Source organism: Vanellus vanellus (assembly GCF_965231255.1).
Source record: "Vanellus vanellus genome assembly, chromosome: 1".
Lineage (NCBI taxonomy): Eukaryota > Metazoa > Chordata > Aves > Charadriiformes > Charadriidae > Vanellus > Vanellus vanellus.
This window is the reverse complement of record NC_138905.1, coordinates 141,243,055-141,259,756: the sequence shown is the minus strand read 5'-3', so window position 1 is coordinate 141,259,756 and position 16,702 is coordinate 141,243,055. Positions and strand designations below refer to the sequence as shown.

Sequence of the window (16,702 nt, the reverse complement as noted above, 5' to 3'; positions counted from 1 at the left end):
CTGCAATTATCAAATACCGACTATTTTAGGGTTTCTGCTACTGGTATTTATTTTACTTATGTCCTTATTTCAGACATACGGAGATCTTCTTTAACAGCAAAATACACTAGGGCTTGAACCGGTGACAGGCAGAGCTGTAAGTAAAATAGATCATTTAAACACACTGATAAGAACATGGCCTCCAGAAGTATGTATACATCACAGGACAACCTTGCAAATACTAACATTGAAGTCACTAAGAGAAAAAGCTGTATACACTGCACTCTTTCAATCTACTTTAAACATAGAAATACAAAAACATTATAATGAACACACTTTTGATTTTCTCACAGGTGTTGAGCGGGATGAGATCTTCATTTTGTTGAACGGTGGTGGTACTGAAACGATACTTGCCGCATGTTTCATCCTGGCCTTGGTGCAACTACAATTCGGCATAGCTAAACTACAGAGAAGTAGATACAGATCATACGGATGGTAACTTCCACTGGAAAACCAGGCTCATTGCTCCTACAGATGTGCCTTTTCCTAGCCTCCATTTGGGAGCTCAGTTTTTCTCTCAGTTATTTGCATAATCATCTGAAACAGTCTAATATTTCTCTGGGGGTGGCTTGTAGTGATGCGGATGATGTTGCTTCAGATGAGGTCCTAAACAGAAGAATAGGAAAATACGCACACATCAGCCCCTGAATATGTAACACCATCATTTATCTGTACTAAAAAGTCTTCACGGCGCCTTCAGCTGGCAATCCTTCAGCTTGTAAGTGAAACGCCTGTGCCAACAACTATGTGTTCAGTCCAGTCAACTTCAGTGACTGTGAAAGGACAAAAGGATTCAAGCAGACGAATCTTGGACTAATTCATTATGTTTTTTGTTGAGCTTCGCAACATTGAATTGTACTTTTCAGAAACTTACAAAACGTTGGAAATGGCCGTTAAGAGGTCTGCACTATTTTAGAAATAGGATCAGTCTCTAGCCACGTTGGACTGAATGCACCCAGAAAAATCTAATCTTGAAAGCTAAGCAATCCCAGGCCTAGGTAGCACTTGGAGGACAGACCATCTTTGAATCCCCAGTGCTACAGGCATAAGCCAAAGAGCTGTGGTGGGATGAACAGCAAATGTCAGACCACAGAAACTGAATGAGAAGAAGACTGCATTTGCTTTCACAATTGCTGATGGGCAGTTATAGGGGGGAAAACCCCAGTATTTTCCCATGTCTTAAATTCATGGAATGCTACTGGAACAATAAAGTCAATAAAGACTCTAAGGCTTGAGCTAACCGTTTACATGTGGAGGACTGAAGTTCTGTAACACGTAACCACATGTCAAAATGCGGTACTACTTACTGTGGGGTGAAAACGGAGGCAGGTCGGGTGTTCGGAATGATTTTATCGTAGCTGGCCCTTCCCCACCAGTTGTCAGCACTTGAACTTCCAAGCGGTACAGCATCGATGGCCTTAGATTGGGCACAGTAAGTACATAATGATCCTAAAAATAAATAATTCATGTTAATTCTCAGAGTATCTAAAAATAAAATGTAGTTAATTACTCACACAAAACAGTGGTTTAAACAGGTTCTGCCACTCTCAGCATCCACAAATTATTTTCTTAGAATCCTATTAAAAGGACTTAATGTATGCATCACTTTGTGCAGAGGGTTTGTTTTGAATTTTTTGCTTGCCATTGCCTTTGAGCATATTTTTTTACCATAATGTTATGGTTTCATGAGTAAGAGGTCCAAGTTGTTCCTTACTGTTCTTGAAAATGGATGATGTGCTGATCATTAAAAAAACCCCAAGATTTTAACTTCCTAATAATTCTTTTTAAAAAACACGTTCATTATGTAAACTTGTTTCTATTTGGGATCTTTCTGTGAATTCCACTAACCGGTAAATTAATTCATGGCAATTCATAGGTCTGGCTCCCTGCTGCAGCTAGTGAAAATAAGTGTGGCTACACAGATTTCAGCATACTTGTACCAATTACACCAGGAGAATCTGCCCTTCTGTTCTTAATCCCATATTTGGCACGATGGCCCCAATTTTCACTGCTCCATACCTTGCGTGGTCACTTACACCTGTGCAAAATAATTTCAGAGTAGGTTTATAAATGCTCCCAAATGGGAATATGTCTGACTAAAGACTGAAGAGCATTAAGGAATCAAAAGTCCTGATTCACCTTATTCTAAGCTGAAAAGGACCAGTCCTGGGAAGGGGACAGCAGGGCAGTGATGCCGGACAGTGCGGGCACAGTGTGCTCCTGCCACCAGCCAGGCGGGGCCAGCCAGGAATTTGCAGGGCAAGGTCCTCCGGCTGGCACTGCACCCAGTGCCATGCGGGGGAACCTAAGCGGGCTGTGGGAATAACTGATAATTTGCTGTTACTGCCAGAGCAAACAGTAAAGGAGAAAGGAGAGAGAAAAAAGGTAGGGGGAAACATGTAGTTTTACTGCCAAATTAGCACATACTCTGAGCTGGGGCTGCTCTTAACAGACATTGCTGAAGCTGTTCCACCTCGTATAACACACTGAACGGGTCGGAGAGAGAGTGGAGTGCGCACATCGCACTCATACACTCACTCTGCCCATTTGGGCGCTCCTCCAGCAGCTGGGACCTGTGGGTTTCAGCCCCCATTGTGCAAATATTAAATTTTTATCAGTCAGAGGCTACCAACGAGAACGAGTCAATGATCCTCACTGTAAAATACCCTACATTCTCAGGCTTTCTGAGAGGTAGGAGATACTGTTTCATCTCAAACCAGAGTTTTCTTAACCAGTTCCCATAAATAGACAGAGAGATACATATAGTGATAAATAATTAAATCAAAGGAATCTCCAGACTCAAAGATAAACAAAGAAAGCATAACACAATGCAAAGGAGTGTTTTAAATAAAACTTTATATACATTTCAGACTTAACTGAACCAAAATCTTAAAAAAAAGGAATAGAAATTCTGAATAAAACGTACAACTGCTCCTAATACAAAAGATGGAAACTGAAGTGAAAAGTAACATCTCATGGTCTGAAACTTTGCTTATCATTGCGCGGAAGTGGCTGTTTGCAGCCAAAGGTCTGTGACTGAGTAACCACTTCAGGTAATCTTGCAACCTGTCCTGCTGAAGAGACCAAGGCTGTATCTGCACCGTGGTTCTGCTCTGGACTGTGGGTCGAGCTTTGAGTGAATTGGTGCAGATCACACCGCGTCTCTACTAAGCTGTAACAAAACAGCTCCACACATTGCGTGGTAGCTTGCTCAATGGTTTTAGAGCATCCGCGGCCAACTTTGTTGCTCTCCCCCAGAACAGCAGGCTTTGAAACACGGGTACCCTAGCCTGAGGGCAGTCTGCTCGGAATTAAGACAGAATGGTGAGAACCTTGCCTTGGATTTGTGGAAAACGCATTAAATGTAAGATGTGTCCAACAAAACATTTTACGCATTCTTTGATGAAACAAATGTTGTGAAGAGATTTTCAGCCAGCTCTGCTCTAGACACAATTGCCTTGATTCACTTCCCTGAAGTGAATGAAAAGACTCCCAACGTTTTTAGCTGACTTTGGATCAAGGCCAACTGCTTAAGCCCTTTGATGACTTTGGTGGATCTGGCAACACAGTCTGAATGAAGTGCTCTTCACCTGCCTCTGCCAGCGGAGGAACAGAAACAGCAAAGGCCATCTTAAAGCAAATAGGGGGAAGAATCCACATTGTTAATTCTCACACTTCCAATAAACAGTGAAATCTAGTCCTACTTTAAATTATTTGTCTGCTAGACAATGGTGCATACTGGCAGAGGGGGAAGTGATTTTTATTTTTCTTAGAGCAATGAGTGACTCAAAGGAAGAGAAAATTCTCTTAAATCCATCGACTCGGACATCAAATAATTAGTAAAACTATAGTAACCGTCAAGCTGAATAGCCTGATCATCAAAAGAAAATAAAAACTATCTATTGCCACACAGATGATCTTTTCCTCCCTTCAGGCATTTCTCAGACAATGGTTGCTAATTTGACAATTGGGAACATCAAAATGTTTGATGTGTCATCAAGAAGAGTAGCTGTGCTTTGTTTCTCCAGCAAGGAGGAAAAATTAAGCACTTCCTGCTCCGACTTGCCTGCAGAGCCAGAGAACGCTATGTGTGACATCCGCATCACCACCAAAAATTAAAAATAGGCCACATACGCACACACTTACGAAGCCGCTAGCAAAGGAAAGTAACAAACAACTTACTGCTGGCAGTATCTGTGACTGCGAAATGATGCTGTTGGGTAAGCTGTTCTGCCGGCTTTCTGTGGTTACTTCTGCCCAAGTGACTTGAAACCCTGTCATGGGCTGGTGAAGGTCTGCCTTAGATATCTTCCAGGAAAAATGACCAGTGATGTTACCTTCCTGGACAATGAAAGACGCAGATAGATTCTCGGGTTTGGCCAACACTTTGGGTAGAACTGGCACTATAAATTTGGAAAGCAGAAAGATAAGCTAAACTTTGAGAGATAAAGTTCAATAATGTTCATTTAGTTCCACAAATCAAGGTCAGACAGAGCTCTCTTTCTAGTGTTACCCAGGATCTTGCCAGCTTTCTGCCGTCGCATTTTCAGTGTTAATCAAAGCCTATCTTTGATATATTCCATTAGCATTTTGTGCCAAATTTAAACTTCAAATCGAATCCTGTCAGCTGCAGGCAACAGAAAGGAAAGCCTATGGCATGTAAAGGCATAAGTGCCTCATTCACAGGCAATCCTCCTGCTGCTCCTCTGTATTTCAGAGTACTTGAGCTCCGGTTTTCAATTTGGGGACCACAAGGAAACCCACAGGATGGCACGGAACTCCATGATGCAGGAAAAAAGTAAAATTCATGCTCTAAAACTGTAGCACAAGTTAACAGGGGCACTCCGATCAGGGGAAACATATGCCTGAGTTGCAGTTGCCCAGGAATAAGGTTGCAATGCTGGAAACGGGCAGGAGGGGTGGTCAGAAAAGGGCAATGGAGGCCAGCAGGACTCTGAGGTGACCCGTGAAGCACAGGAGTACCCTTGGGGACAGCAGGGATGCAAAGTGGGAGGTCCACCCTCTAGCTGAAGAGAGAGGTTTCCAGACTTGGCTGTGCAAAGCCATGGTTGACCCGACCTAGTGCTGACAACAGCCCTGGTTCAAGCGAGCGGCTGGACCAGCTGACCCCAGAGCTCCATACCAGCCAACATCTTCATGATTCTGTAATTTTCCATAACCCTCTAGCTATACTCACCGTTGTGGCAACACTGTAAAAGGTATAAGACTTCTTTTATTTGTTATTTGAGAAAAGAATTAACTTAAACAAAGTCAAACTGAAAAAGCAGCTTGCATCAATAGCAAAACATTCAAAAGATGGGTTATGCCAGCGTAATTATGCTTACAGTTATCATCTGTCATTATAATGAATATAAATGGGAAACTGTTCCTTCTTACCAAAATAAAAGCTGTTTAATAACAAATGTCATCATATGATTACAAACAGTCCAAATTACCACCTAATTGACAAAACGGTAATGTGGTAGCCAAAATCTATATTTTAGTATAGTCTGTGCATTTTAGTTAAATTTTCACATATGCATTAGTTGTGGTTTTATTTGTTCTGGATCTTTCAGTTCCCACTTTAGAATTGTTTTTAAAGACTTTTTCTGGTGATTATAAATGCATTTGAAACTATTTGGCTACTTCTCCAGATCATGCCTTACCTCCTTCAGCAGGACAATTAATGTGCTTGTGGTTTTTTTCTTTAAATGCAGAGCAAGGTGGGGTAACAAAGAAAATACTCTCAGCCTTAAAACGACCTTTAGATTTTGCAGGCAAAACAGTTACTTTATATTTGCATGAAAATGACAGGTCCTTCAGAATCATGTAGTTTTCCTAGAAGAAAAACAAAAAGATCAGTTGAAAGAAGAAAGTTGAAAAATAAGGTAGGCAGAAGATGAAAAGTTTTCTCCAATAAAATATTTTCCTGATACGTTTAACACATGTCAACATGGCTTTTACTCAGAGAACAAAGCAAACAAGCAAACATTGCCTATGTTATAATTATTTTCAGTAGCAAAATATATTAGCATGGTATTTGGATATGTCCTTCAATTCTACAGAGTTCCTTCACCTCGCTGCATGAAAGCAACTGGCTTCTAACATTTAGAAAAGTCTCTTTGACATGGGGGTAGCAATGTGAGGATGTAAATGTTAATCGAATTAAATAAATGTAAGAAAGCTGAGTTAAGCTGCCGTAAATGACAGGCTTCATCTACATTTAACTTTTTAAAAGCGCATTCAAAGTCCAGTACGGCATTATGGATCCATTTCCTTCCACTTTAGTACATTAACTGCTTCTACCTTCAGGAAGAAAAGCTCCACAGCTGAACTGCAAAGCACAATTTTCTGTTTAAAGGCAATGACTGGAGAAGAAAACTTTACACAAAGTGTCCTGCTAAATTCTTACTGTTGTTTAAAGCACTTTTGAAAATCACAGCCTGAAAGTTTAGCACAAATAATATATAAGAAAAAAATGTGTGTGGTTTTTTTGTTTTGTTTTGGGTTGTTTTTTTGTTGTTTTTTTTTTTTTTTTTATGGGAAAATGTCCAATAATACCTTACTGGCTAAGGTCAGAAGTCTTTCACTGCCTTTTAGGTATTTACTTCCCATCAGAATCACTAATTTCCAGCGTTCCTCTGCATAACTCCGTCTTTTTTTTAATCCCAAACTGGATTAGTCTAACCTTCACTTGGAAGCTCATTTTCGATGGGACATAGAGATTGGGCTGAGAATGGACTTGACTCCTCGTCTTCCACCTGCCGGTGCAGGTGGAAGCCTCTAATAGGCTCCACTCCTGCTTAAAATTGTGACAACTATTTTTATTTATTGTGACAGGGCCTAAATGCTCAACACTGGAAACGTAAGGCCTTTATCCACCCTGACCTATCATATCCAGAACCAAATTTTTTGTAGCAGCAACTTTATTCTTTTTGCTTGCAAATATTTTCTTCCTCAAAAGAAGCACAGAGTTTTCCAAAGTGGATTGGACCAATTACCGTAAAATGATTGAGAGGAAATAAATTAACTAATCCCATAATGCATTTGGGCAGATGTATGAAGAATCTTTCCTGACCTCTAGTGGAAATGAACTTCTTCAGTGTTAACTTTCTCGATGTGCATAACTTGAAATATTGGGACTGATCATAACATTATGTCACAATCATTTTTTTAATCCACCTCTAATATTTGCTTTGCTGACCCCATGAAGCAGTAAATCTTACAAGCTAACAGCCTTCTGTATGAGAAATGATGCCTTTTGATTTACTCTACTTTTACATGCCATTAACTCCATTGAACTGATCCAGTAGTATAGGTCAGGGTAAAAAGGAAAGGTGAATTGTGATTTCCCCCATTCTCCATAACCCGCTAAATCAATTGTTCTGCACCAACCACATTACTGTGTTGTTCAAATAATGTGTTACAGAGGTGGATGACACTAGATTGTTAACAAATTGAGTACAAAAAATTGCCACTGCAATATGTATTTGGGCTGACGTGTACTTACACAGAGCTTTTCTCCTTATCTGATATCTGTCCGACTTCCAGATTTAATGTCTAATATTTTTCACCTACGGTCCTTTTTTCTTATTCTGTTTTTCTCCTCAGGGTTGTGAAACCCACCTGCATGTCTAAAAGAAAACCTAGTTCATTAATTACTATTATTACTGTTCAGTATTTGCACTGTGCTAGAGTCCTATGGTACTAATTATAGATAAAGCTCCATGTTCTATATGCTGTAGAAATATATAGGCACTTAGCTAAGAAGTTTGTTTGCCTCCTCTTGTTTTCTGAATAACACTGACAAAAAAAAAAAAAGACTTTATCCTAGTGTGGATTAAACAAAACCTCAACAACAAAACCCCAAACAGTCCAGAGTGGCTGAGGGAACTGGGGTTGTTTAGCCTGGAGAAAAGGAGGCTGAGGGGAGATCTTATCGCTCTCTACAGCTACCTGAAAGGAGGTTGGAGAGAGGTGGGGGTTGACCTCTTCTCCCAAGTAACAAGCGATATAACAAGAGAAAGTGGCCTCAAGTTGTGCCAGGGGAGGTTTAGATCAGATATTAGGAAAAATTTCTTCACCGAAAGGGTTATAAAACATTGGGACAGGCTGCCCAGGAAAGTGGTGGAATCGCCATCCCTGGAGATATTTAAAAGATGAGTAGACGTGGTGCTTAGGGACATGGTTTAGTGATGGTTTTAGCAGTGTTAGGGTTGATGGTTCATGGTTGGACTCGATGATCTTAAAGTTCCCTTCCAACCTAGACAATTCCAAGATTCTATGATTTCACTAGAGAGGAACATAAACAAAAGAAACATTCTTACTTATCTATGAAACATGGTATAAAGGATACTGCGTTATGCTACAGAACGACCCTTTCTCTTGCTGCTTAGCAGCTTTCCAGAGTCAAGCAGAAGGCTGAGTGGAGACTTACATAAGTCAGCTCAGTTACTTTCCCAACTCCTTTGGTGTCATTGTGCGCACAGGACTCCAGTAACCAGTGCACTTGGAATTGATTCATGCTGATATCTAAATGAGACAAAAAGAGAAGAAAAGACATTTATAATTATGCTTTCACCATTGCAACTTTTCTGGCTTCTCTGGATAAAAATAGAAAGAGTATTAAGTATCGTAGAGCTGGTAGTTCCTCACTTGTTCCTAAGAATACTTCATTAGAATGGAGAAAATATTATACACTTATGTAATTTAAACCTCATATCAGCTAATGGAGATAACAAATAGTAAATTGGCATTTTAACATATGTAAGCATATACTGCTTACATTTTTTTAAAAAATCGAGCATTTAAATTGAGCATTAAAAAAAATCTCAATGCTGCTACTCCTAAACATCCTGCAAATAATAGAAATGACTGTGTCACCTGCCTGTGACTGTTTATACTGTCAAAGCATCGCAATACGGCTGCCTGGCACTGCTTGAGAAATCTGTGCCTGGAGACATCTGAAAATGTCTGTAAATCCCCGAGCTCTTTCAGAATATATCATAAGACCTGTTCAGCATCTGTCCAAATAAAATTCTAGTCTTGACTCGTAGGAGCAATACCAAAGGCTTGATTTTGCTCCCTTTTAAATCAATGACAAAACTTGCTGCATTACCAATAGTACAAGCTTTCAATCTATTTCCAGCTCTTCTAGCTTCTTGTCTAATACTGATTGCATAAGGAAGCAAAACAAAGTGGAATAAAGAATTAGCCAAAAGAAGAAAAACTCATCAGGTAGTGCGCATACATCCTGTCATTTTTCTGAATTTAGTCCTCCTCTATCTTTATACAGGGGATGCAAAATTATGTCTGTTATTATTAATTAGCTTGGTATGACATAGCCATTAATGCCAAGTGCCTGATTGTAGGTTTCAGGGGGAAAAACAAATACCTTTGATGCCTTAAGCGATGATCGTCATTAGTCTGCTATGAGCAATTTGGATGCAGAAGGGAAGGATTGTAAGCTAAAGAGAAAGTAAGTAGTGTCTGAAACAAGCTCAAATGGTATTCTGGTAAAAAGACTGATTAGAAGCTCCTTGAAATAGATTTTTGCAGCAGCTATCTTCATAACAACATGTATGCTAATTACTTGTGTGATTTTTTTGGAAACCCAACATCTTTATTTTTTTTTTCCAAAAGAAATCTATGAAGAATTAACTTGCTGCCTTGTGATTGTTCCCTTTCATTTTAAAAAAAAAAAAGAAAGAAATGGATGTGCTTTCACTTGCCTCTGAGTTGCTGGGCTTTATCACTTGATGTGCCTATTGGATGAAGACACAAACTCACAGTGCATTTGTAAATAGGTTTCATCTGATTTTGTCTCTTCAGTTCACTCAATTATTGCCTGTCACCTGCTTGTGCCCCTCTCCTGGGGCAAACAAACAAAACACCTAGCTTCTTGGGATCTGAAAACTTTGTGCTGCTATATTAATCATGCTATATTAATGTTGTACATTCTGTGTCAATTAACCACAGTAAATCTGTTATTGACTGTATACTATCTGATAATCACAAGTTATTATAATTTACATGTAAGGTGGATTGCTCTTTGTAAAGCTACAAACTGGCTATTTTCACTTATAATAACTTTCACTGGAAATCCATAAATAAATCACTCTCTCTTTGGTAGAGATTAACCAAGCCAATTAAGTCTTGCCATTATCGAGCCACCAAGAACTGGATAAGACAGGAAGGTCACTGCATATCACTCCATGGGGAAAGATAAATCCGAAGTATCAAGAGCTTACAACAGCTCAGCATCCACATATATCAGTATAGAGATTTACTAAACCTCTGTTCAGAAATGTAATTAAACAGGTTATAACCCAAGATATTTGGTAGTTCCAGCTCCTGGCACAGTAGAATTCTGTTTAGATTTTATCGCAGCTCCACTTTCATTCCTTATGTGAGCTTCTGCTCTCAGGCAGTTCTGTTCTTCCTTCCTACTTCTCCTCTCCTGCATTAGCAAACCCTTAGTAACCAATTCGTACACAGCTATGGTTTCTGATAACCACATCTGGTATTCTGATAATACCTATATTGAAAAGACAGGATTTCTTTCTTTTCAGTGAGTATGTATGTATATCATTAAAGTTATTTCAAAAAGGGGGTTGCATACATATATAAAAGTACATCAACAACTATAAACTGGAATGCATCAGGACAGCACTAACTAAGTTTATCCAAAACTTTTTGTTAGAACAGGCCTTCTTGACTTCCCTAAACTTTTATTTTCAAGACTAAAACTTTAGTTCTCATCTCCACCTTTGTGATTGCTGTTGTCTAAAAGATTTCTTCTATGGAGAAAGACCTAGGAGTCCTGGTGGACAACAAGTTGACCATGAGCCAGCAATGTGCCATTGTGGCCGACAAGGCCAATGGTATCCCGGGGTGCACTACAAAGAGTGTGGCCAGCAGGTTGAGGGAGGTCATCCTCCCTCTCTACTCTGCCCTGCTGAGGCCACATCTGGAGTACTGTGTCCAGTTCTGGGCTGCCCAGTTCAAGAAAGACAGGGAACTATTGGAGAGAGTCCAGTGGTGGGCTATGAAGATGATCAAGGGACTGGAGCACCTCTCTTATGAGGAAAGGCTGAGAAACCTGGGTCTGTTTAGCCTGCAGAAGAAAAGACTGAGAGGGGATCTCATCAATGCTTTTAAATATCGAAAGGACAGGTGCCAAGAGGATGGGGCCAGACTCTTTTCCATGGTTCCCAGTGGCAGGACAAGGGCAATGAGCACAAACTGGAACACAGGAAATTCTATCTCAACATAAGGAAAATCTTCTTTACTTTGAGGGTGGCAGAGCACTGGAACAGGCTGCCCAGAGAGGTTGTGGAGTCTCCTTCTCTGGAGATACTCAAAACCCGCCTGGATGCAGCCCTGTCCAACCTGCTCTAGGTGAACCTGCTTTAGCAGGGGGTTGGACTAGATGACTTCGGAAGGTCCCTTTCAACCCCCACCATGCTGTGATTCTGTGATTAGAACATAAGCATGTTCATTGTTTTTTGTTAAAAAGAAGAATGTAAAAGCAATTGACAACAATAAAAATTTTCTCCTTTTAAAAAATCTATCCTGTCAGTGTCTAAAGCCTGAGTAATTTGGGTTGCAAAAAGGAAATATAATAGGGAAGTAGCTCCTACTTAAGACAGAAACTTTTTAAAAATTAGGGAAAGGTGAGACATTTTGTGATTAAATAAAGCAAGAAGCATGAAAAAATCAAAGTGCATGTGCATGAATGAAGTAGGCATATTAAATAAAAATACTCATTTAGAAATTATCTTAAATTTTTTAAAAGCAAAAGAATATGAGATGTATGGTATGATCTAAAAAGCCACATAAGAGACTTCAAAAAAAACCTGGTAAAAATATGCATTTGTTTTATAGAGTTGCTTACAAAGCTCATGGCTCTAGAGGTGGTTTTTTATGCAATATTATACATCCGATTTTGTGTTTTCATCACATGCAAAAAAAGAACTTCTCCCAGCCTTCCTTTCAGCAATATACACTCTTCTAGGGAGATCAGTACCATAATTTTATTTAGATTTTTGGTTTCATCTGTCCATTACAAACTCAGTGGTAGGTACTGGACCAGTGATCCAAGCTGCAGTCTAGCTGAATGTCAGCCACTACCACCGAAGCTAATGGCTCTGAATTAAGCCCAGCTAAAGTTAATGCATTGTAACCCACAGCCACACCTTCTTCTGAAAAGTCATTTGAGTAGTTAATACTAATAGAATATCCAGTATCTAATGGGACTGATTTTGGCCAGTTTTATTAGAATGCCCTGTCATCCCTTCTAGAATAGGTACGTAACACTGAAAAGAAACTGCCAGACTCCTTCAGTCTGGTTCCCCGATATTTCAGATGTCACATTATAAAGCCTTTTTTGTATATAATCAATCTCCTTCTTAATACTTTGGAGTTTTCTTGATTCTGTACTTCGAATTATACGTCTTTATAAAGCTTTATAACTTCATTACTCTCGTGGTTAGAAAGTATACCATTTAACACTAAAAAGACTGACACTTGTACAAACAGCAAGAATTCATCTCTCCCAGAACTCAAAATATTTGTATAGAAACACTGAACTTGAAGGACATACTAAGTGGTAGCACTCATTTGAGCAGCTCTAAGCTTGTGAAATTAGTCAACATAATAACCATTTAAGTAAGAACTTCTTAAAGTACTGTTACAGCACAGAGCGTACTCAAACAATTGCTTTTAGTCTCAAGGTTCTTTACAAAGAAAAAAAAAACCAAGAAAAATTACTTTAAAAATCCCTGTAAAGTTACTGTCATGGACATGACCTTCAGTTGTTTAAGCTAAAGATTTCTTGATGTTTCTGACAGATGCAAAAAACTAATCCTCCTAAATAAACTAATAGCTAATGGCAATTATTTTGGCTATGATTTTTAATATCAATTTTCTGAAGTATAAAACGAGTTCCTAGACTTAAGAAAACATTCCTACACAGACATCACGAGCGTGCTCTTAAAATTCCACATATGCTTAGCTATTTTACAGAACAAGGGTATGCAGCCAACTTTATTGGACAGAAATCTTAAATCTCAAACTAGAAATGTATTGCTCAGGGGATGCTCTAAAGCATGTTGAAAAGATGATTCCCCCCCTCTTGTGTTTCACCCAAAGAAGCCTTTAACTCCACAGGAGTGTCCCCACAAAGCTCTCTCTCCATTGATTGTGTTTATGAAGATGTTCTTCACTGGATTTATCTTCTTCCTCCCCCTCCCCAACCTAGACTCTTGAGTTCCATTTCAATTAAAATAAATAAATATATTTCAGATTTTTTTTTTTTTTGGGGGGGGGGGGGGGGCAAATGCACATTTCTTTTCTACCTTTAATCTGTAAAAGCAGCTCAAAACCCCACTAATGCCAATGCTAAATACATCTGTTTGCCACTCTGAAAACTTCAAATTCATATGCACAATTTAATCATCTTAGATTGAAAAGTTTTGCTTGAAGTACTGCAACATATCCTAAGTCATGGCTGCGTGATAGTTAACAGCAATAGCCTAGGCCTACATCCTACATTTGCTAAATCTCACCATCTCCCCACACAATTTGAAGCTCGAGATTCGATCAGAAAAATCACCCAACACAGTGATAATGATAACGGTCTCTGCTGTAAAAGTACTTCAGCTCTAGAGTTGCATATTATTCTGTTTGATGGGTGGTTGTTGGATGATTGGTCTTTACAATTTGGTATAAAAATGCCAATTAATGCCAGCTGTGACAGCACTATTATGCAGGAAACCAAATTACACAAAAAATGATAAAAAGAAAAATCAAATGGTATGTGCTGAAAAACAAGATTTCAGAGCAGATACGTTCAACAACAGCAGCTCAAATTAAGGTTTAATTACAATCAAAATGTCTGGCATCAATAAACACAGTAACAACAACATGATTTCTGTATTGTGACAGGATTTGAAGCAATTCACAAGCAGTGTCTGATAGATTTTCCCCTTAGAACAAAATATGGTTAAAAAGTAAAGATTATAAAATAAGAGATACTTATATGAAAAACTTTACCTGGCAGCATATAAGTATTAATTTAATATAAATAAAAAGCATATGTCGAACTAGTATTTCAGTAAAAAAGGAAATGGTGTTCTGTATTTTTTGTTCTGTATTTTTTTACCTCAGCAAACTGACTCCCTCCAAATTATATACATATAATTGAAATGCTAACTGTATGTCAAAAGGAGTTGTTATCAAAGTTTGGAAGATAATTAGCCATATGTAAACCTGCTGTCTTCATTCAAACCTAACTTTCTTCAAACAGAATGCCATAAGGAGACCAAAATTTCTCTGAAGTTCTTCAGTAAGAAAATTAGTGAAAGAATTTGTTCTGTGTGCAGCTAAACCTTTGGATTTATTATAAATTGTTAAATCTGATATTTCATAGAGCAAACTGCAATGATTATTTGTGACTGGCCACATGTTTTTTGTTTTTCTTCTCATACTGGGGGGTTAATCTTCCAAGCTTCTGAGCACTCTGGCCCTGATTCAACAAAGCACTTAAGCATATGAGCAGTCGTGTTGACTTCAATAGTTAAGAGGGCTAATGGATCAGGCCAGAAAGTTTAGTAACCACCAAGATCGAGACACTAATGACCATACAAACTATAGGTAAAAGATGGTCTTCAACATGTCTTTGATTGTCTTAGATGAACAGGAAGAAGGAAATACAGCAAAATTAAGTAATTTCCTCTCTGGATCATGTGTCTTGCAGCATTACTGCTCTAAAAATAGGCTATAGCAAGGCATAAAGATTTTGTATTTAATATCACAGCACAGAGCAGAATCTGCTCAGGGCACATGAAGTGGATGTCTCAGTATCTACAAGCTTGATTAATTTTTACTACGGCAAAGTTATGTAGGATTTATGGGGGGCTCTGTATAAATCCTGTGTCAAACAACACATCATCCAGGACAAAAAATATTGATCTCATAGTATTGAATGGTAAAGCTGTGCTATGGTGAATGTAAAAGTAACAATGGTAAATGGTGAAATTTATGATGCCTTGCATAAAAAAAAACATTTTACCATCTCTCAAGTGTCCAAAGACGTCTACAGGTGAAAGGCTTCCTGGAGAAATGTTCCTGCCCTATCTTCTCCCAGTATGCAACCCTTGATACACCTTTACAACTGGGAAACTAATATAACACAGCACTGCTTCCAGCCCACCATTCTGGCCGAAGGATGAGCAGCAGTGTTTACTCTGCAGCATAACCTGCCTCTATTTCCACACCAAGAACTATTATGCAAATAGTGGAGGGCAGAGTATAATGAAGTGTCTTCTGCCCTCTCAGGCTTGCGTTCATCTGTTTATCAGGCCACCATTCCTCTCCACGTCAACAGAGAGTTCTACAATATGCAAGTTTCCATAAACACATTTTCTGCTAAAACTCAGTAGTTGGAGAGGTCTTAAAAAATACGTGGGGAAGGCTTAAATACGGGCAAAATCCAAGTCAATAAATGAAGCACTGTTATTTATTACTAGTTGCTTCAGTTTTGAAGACATGGTTAGTATAAAGTAATCCACGTGCTATTTACTGCATTGTAATAACAGCATGAGCGAAGAACACTTAGAGAAGAAATACTTCAGCGTACTGCAGAGAAGCAAAATATGATCTCAGTCGGTACTTGATCATAATGTTTATTTCTTCACATATCAGTTCACAAGCCATTCCATGCCTCTCTGAATCATGGCGTTTCTTACCAACATTTGAAATCTGCAGCTAATGATAGGACAAGAAATAAAGATGGACTAACAAGTGTTATTTTACTTACGGTGGTTTAGCAAAGGCAAAGTGAGATTTCAGTCTTAGGATACATAGGTAAACACAATTTACCTTCAGCGAATGATAAAATGGTGCATTGATAGGCTAATGCATGGTGAGACTTTCCACGCTCCTCTTTCCCCTGTAAAAACTATGTTGTTGATGTGTTCTGTCTCGGGCATTTTAGGTAAGTTCTCTTAAAAAAATGAAATGAAAACAGCTCCTGCTCTTCAGCTGCCTGTGCATTGATTCACCCAGTGGTATAAAAAAAAGAAAAAAAACACACCAAAGTGTCAAATGTTTGGTTATGAAATTCATGTATTCATGACACCTCTGAGAAAAAGAACTTTTTAATAATCACCTATTCAAGCAGTATAATTAAAATAAACACCAAAACCCTCAGTTGACATTTAAACTTCGTTCTATAAACACTTCCTAACAAAGCAAACTATACTGTTTCCTGCTCTTACATGGAATATAAGCAGTATCGTTTAAATCAAAAGATTTTGTTTCTCACATTATGCCATTTAAAACAAACTTTATTTCTATAGAACTCATTCCTTGTATAATACAATGATAGTCTTTCCAGAAATGATATTAACAATTAGTGTGTAATTTAAAGACAGGCCTGAGCCACAGTATTTGTGTCCATATCTAGACCTAGGAAGCCTCAAGGTTTAAAGATGTTTATATTGAGGGGTTTAAGTTTGGGATCATCTCTAAGCTGGATTACCTCTACCCTCACTCCTTTTCCCACACACAACATCCTACACAACGTGAGTTCAACAGTATCTCATTCTGGTTTTCTATTACAAGGAAATGTGCCTCTTGTAAGCTCCAAGTCTCACAATAG

The 16,702-nt window shown here is 38.7% G+C and overlaps 1 protein-coding gene across 1 annotated transcript in view; it reads right to left on the bottom strand.

Annotated features, from left to right (window-relative positions):
• Nucleotides 1–586: 586 nt before the first annotated feature.
• Nucleotides 587–16,702, bottom strand: part of ANOS1 (anosmin 1) — a gene marked incomplete at both ends in the record, with an annotated part of 147,862 nt that continues 131,746 nt past the window's right edge. Inside the window, 5 exons of the mRNA XM_082490953.1 lie at nt 587–645; nt 1,347–1,488; nt 4,222–4,442; nt 5,706–5,877; nt 8,477–8,571. Of these exons, the coding sequence (XP_082347079.1) occupies nt 587–645; nt 1,347–1,488; nt 4,222–4,442; nt 5,706–5,877; nt 8,477–8,571 (689 nt within the window). The remainder of the gene's footprint in view (nt 646–1,346; nt 1,489–4,221; nt 4,443–5,705; nt 5,878–8,476; nt 8,572–16,702) is intronic.